This window comes from Cryptosporidium hominis, assembly GCF_000006425.1.
Source record: "Cryptosporidium hominis TU502 chromosome 5 CHRO015064, whole genome shotgun sequence".
Lineage (NCBI taxonomy): Eukaryota > Apicomplexa > Conoidasida > Eucoccidiorida > Cryptosporidiidae > Cryptosporidium > Cryptosporidium hominis.
In genome coordinates this window covers 1-2,359 of record NW_666861.1, presented here as the reverse complement: position 1 = coordinate 2,359, position 2,359 = coordinate 1, and the positions used below count along the sequence as shown (strand labels likewise).

The following is a 2,359-nucleotide window of genomic DNA, read 5'->3' as shown; positions in this document are numbered from 1 at the left end:
AATATAATAATATTTATTTATATAACATAAATATAAGTAATTATATTATTATAATATTTCCGGTAGAAAGCTGAAGTAATATTTTGAAAATTGTGGACAATAAGAGATTGGGACAGTCGAAAATAATAAACCAAGATTAAAGAGTAAAGTGTGAAAATATGAGAAGGTTCTCTTTTTTTTGCTCGCAATCATGAAAAAACATTTTTGATATTAAAGTGCATATTTACCTGTGAGCTAATATATAATATATAGAAAAAGACTATAGATAAGAAAAAAGCCCGCCTGCATGCGATTTATTATAATATTTAATAAAATTGCAATAAATTAATGGGAGCTATTGGCTTTATGTTTGGGGATAAAAACAAAATCACTGGGGACTTTTCCGAGTATCATTTCGGAGATTTTGATCCAATCACTAGAGTTACTTGACGCTAACATAGTTTCCAGATCATTTCTACCAATATATTTGGGTGTTCTCCAATTAAAGTTTTGAGTATGAATAGGCTGTTCAAGAATACCAATTGGGATATACCTGTGGAAGAATGAAAGAAATTCAAGTAGGAATCTTCTAGTAAGCGCAATTCCCCTTTTATCGGTACCCCAATGTTCGAGTCCAAGATTGACATATTGCTTGATAATGTCAAATCTCTCACTAGCAGAAATATCCCAATTCCTATTTTCTTTGATTTCAGTAAAGATCCAGGGCTTTAGTAAAGCTCCTCTTCCAATCATTACAGAATCGACAAGATCATTTTGGATATGTTGTTGGTAATCTTGAAAATTAATAATATCCCCACATCCAATGATTGAAGGACAAAAAAGAGAATGATTACTACTTTGAATATTATTGGCAACTTTGTTTGAATATAATTTGGAATTTAATACTGAACAATATTTAATATAGGACCAGTCAGCTTCTTTAGTATATCTTTGGAATGAAGTTCTACCATGTATAGTTAAAGCATCAATTCCAGAGTCACAAAGAATATTTAAAATTTTGTGAGTTTTCATATTATGGTAAATTACTGGCCAGTTTTCAAAATTTTCGAAGTAATCCTTTTCAGAAAGATTTTTATTAATAGGTGATCCTCCATGACTCATTCTAACTTTGACAGTAACAAGTTTACCATCCATAACTTTTTTAAGTCCTTTAACCATAGTTTCAAGTTCTGAAACTCTATCAACAAGTATACTTCCAGCGCCTTTATCATGAAGAGATTTTAATGGACAAGCAGCATTAATATCAATAAAGTCAAATTCACAATGTTCATTAATGAATTCACCAGTTTTAATAATTGTAGATTTGTTACCACCAGCAAGTTGAATACCAAAATGTTTTTCTTCTGGACTTTTTTTAAGTAATGCAAGCTCAGAAGCTTTTCCAGAAAGGATTTCATTGCATAATACCATTTCACTGACAGTGACATCAGCTCCAAATTTTAAACAAAGTCTTCTAAATGGAAGATTTCCAACGGTAGTAAGTGGAGCAAGGATGAGTTTATTTCTAAAGATTTTATGCTTACATTTTTCTTTTTCATGTATGGAGATTCCAATCAGCATATCTTCAGTTGAAAGCTTTAATTCTTGTGGTATTTCAATATTTGGTTGATTATTTGTTTCAGTAATAGTATTTGGGCCCTTTTCATCAAGAGGTGTTGAGTTATCAGTGTTTTTTAAACCTACTAATAAGGGATTGTCAAAGTTTTGGGCTTTTTTACAATTTGGTTTTGGATTCTTTTTTTCACAATCTTTTAAAGTTTTATTTGTACTTAAAGTGTAATTATCAAAAAAATCTTTGGTTTTAGGAAAATTCATCGTTCTTTGTCTTAACCCAGTTCTTAATTGGATATCAATAGTATTCTTCTCAAATGAATTAAAGAATTCTTCAAGATGCTCAGGAGTAACTTTTTCACCTTTACTATTAACATTTGCCATAATAGATTCATTAAAATGTGAAAGTCCAAATTTACAATTAAGTCCAAGGTGACAAATTCCATAATTTTCAAAAAGAGGACATGACTTTTGAATTAGAAGAGATTCTTCATGATCACGAATTTTCGTTTCAGCTTCTTCACGTTTAATTTTTAAGAATTCTTCAATGTTGTGGCTTTTTTTACAAATATTATGATCAAGCTTACATTCTCCAAAAATTGCAATATTTGAGCAAAGACGATCTAAGTCATCCATTTTTGCGATATAATTCAGATTCTGAGACCTCTCACTGGCTTTAAAAGATCCTCTAATACTTCTTTTCTTTGAAGAATAGGTTTCATCTTGGTCTTCCTTCAATTTTTTCATTTCTAAAATATCAGCCTCATTCTGACATTTCGATGATATTAAAGGACTCAAGTATTCCATC

At 30.1% G+C, this 2,359-nt stretch overlaps 1 protein-coding gene across 1 annotated transcript; it reads right to left on the bottom strand.

The window, feature by feature from the left end:
• Window positions 1-324: 324 nt before the first annotated feature.
• Chro.50134 (hypothetical protein) lies at window positions 325-2,358 on the bottom strand. The annotated part of the gene is made up of 1 exon (XM_660198.1): window positions 325-2,358. The coding sequence occupies one exon, from the start codon at window positions 2,356-2,358 to the stop codon at window positions 325-327; it is 2,034 nt and encodes a 677-aa protein (XP_665290.1).
• Window position 2,359: the final 1 nt, after the last annotated feature.